Source organism: Austrofundulus limnaeus, unplaced genomic scaffold (genome assembly GCF_001266775.1).
Source record: "Austrofundulus limnaeus strain Quisiro unplaced genomic scaffold, Austrofundulus_limnaeus-1.0 Scaffold484, whole genome shotgun sequence".
Lineage (NCBI taxonomy): Eukaryota > Metazoa > Chordata > Actinopteri > Cyprinodontiformes > Rivulidae > Austrofundulus > Austrofundulus limnaeus.
In genome coordinates this window covers 230,939-232,691 of record NW_013952886.1, presented here as the reverse complement: position 1 = coordinate 232,691, position 1,753 = coordinate 230,939, and the positions used below count along the sequence as shown (strand labels likewise).

General features: G+C 43.0%; 1 protein-coding gene across 2 annotated transcripts in view; it reads right to left on the bottom strand.

Annotated features, from left to right (window-relative positions):
- The window catches only part of LOC106530011 (hepatic lectin), a 10,192-nt gene that overhangs the window by 4,401 nt on the left and 4,038 nt on the right, over positions 1 to 1,753 (bottom strand). For both annotated transcript variants that reach the window (XM_014025561.1, XM_014025562.1), the window contains 2 exons: positions 996 to 1,064; positions 865 to 897 (listed from right to left, as the gene is read on the bottom strand). In XM_014025561.1, the coding sequence (XP_013881015.1) occupies positions 865 to 897; positions 996 to 1,064 (102 nt within the window). The remainder of the gene's footprint in view (positions 1 to 864; positions 898 to 995; positions 1,065 to 1,753) is intronic.

The following is a 1,753-nucleotide window of genomic DNA, read 5'->3' as shown; positions in this document are numbered from 1 at the left end:
TCCAGTTGTCCTCCTCCTACAACGCTGTTATTGCAGGTATGACTCCGCCCCCTGTGAGCAAAAGGTGTGAATCAGGGCCCCAATGATACCAACACAAAGAGGGGAAAAAAAAAACAAGGGGACTTTGAGCCCCGCTTGCATTCACTACATTCACATAACACGAAACGGGTCAGGTGATGGGTCACATGACCCTCTATGAACAATAGAACTGATCAAGCCTATTGTTAGACGATGTTCCTCTTTTGCATGTGACTAACCTGTTTGTCCATGTGGAGGCGGAGCTTATAAGGCTGAGTTCACCTGAAACTCATCAGACTGAAGAAGTCTCTTGGAGGAGAGACGAAACGTTTCACTAAAGAAGAACCATCCAGAGGACCTACTGATTTTTTTTCCTTTTTGATCTTTAAGAAGTCTCCAGTAAATCCAAAGGGTCTGATCTGCTGGCTTCTTTATTGTTTTTTTGTGTACAGTACCCTGAGACAACAGCTGTTGTGACTTGGTGCTATATGTATAAAAAATGAATTGAAGTCATGGATGTTTGTTCAGGTGAAATCAAGCTCATGATTTCTGCCACAACTCGTAACTGAACCAACAGGGACTTCATGACCATTTGGCCTAGTTTTCTTTTTTTGTTCATAATGTCCTTCATATTCTAGATATTTGCAAATAACAGGTTAATGCTCAGTGCAGTGCTGCACAATCTGGTTAGCAGTTCAGGAGTAAAAGGGCAGCTGATGATGATGATGATGATGATGAGATGTCACCATCCCTACAGACATGTCTGATCTTTAAAACAGATGAGATGAAAACCTTTACTGAGTCAGATGGAAAAAATCTAAATTCCTGACTCAATTCTTAACTTACTTTTAGTGTCAGTAGGTGGAAAACATTTCCTTTCTGTTAAATGACAAAAAAAAAAAGATTTTAGTTTGTTTCATTTATTATCAAAACACAAAAACTACCTGCAACACAGAATAGAGTCCTGATGGTCTCACCTAAGAGTTCTTCCTTCAGAGCTTCATTCTCCTTGGTCAGGATCAGGACAGATTGATTTGTCTTCACAGCTGATTAAAGAAACAGTTAAGATCAAAGTCAAAGCCATGCTGGTTGTAAATACAACAAAAATGTATATTTCCCTGTGTTCAGTTTGTTTCCAGTCTCTCTGTGTTTCCTGCCACTGTTCTGTCCATCTTCTCTCACCTGTTCTCCATCCTTATCAGAACCAGCTGCAGCCACTTCTCCAATCAACCACAGCTTTCTTCAGTTTCTACTCCAGGTCTATCTGTGTGAGTCCAGGCTCTGACCATGTTTCACCCACCGGTACTTAAAAACCTTCAGGTACCAACGCAGTGATGGAACGTCAGTGCTTTTGAAGATTCAAGCATCACTGATCTGATCACATGACACTGTTCAAACAAATCAAGCTCCAAAACAGAGCTTAGGTGTGTGTGTGTGTGTGTGTGTGTGTGTGTGTGTGTGTGTGTGTGTGTGCGCACATGCATCAGCTCAAAGCCTTGCTCTGACTCATTCATCATGTCTGAGAAATCCTGCAGTGTTTTTATGAAGCCATGCTGAGGAGCAAAACGACAGGTGGGGACCAGAAACACCTCTGGGACGTGTCTTTAAGCTGAACTTCCTCATGGCAGAGCGCCCCCCCTCCCCCTCCCCATGCACCCCGCCCATGACTCCTGCAGGCTCTCGGGTCAAAGTGAAAGTGAAACCTAACTGTCTGCTGAGCTCTCAACATTAGTTC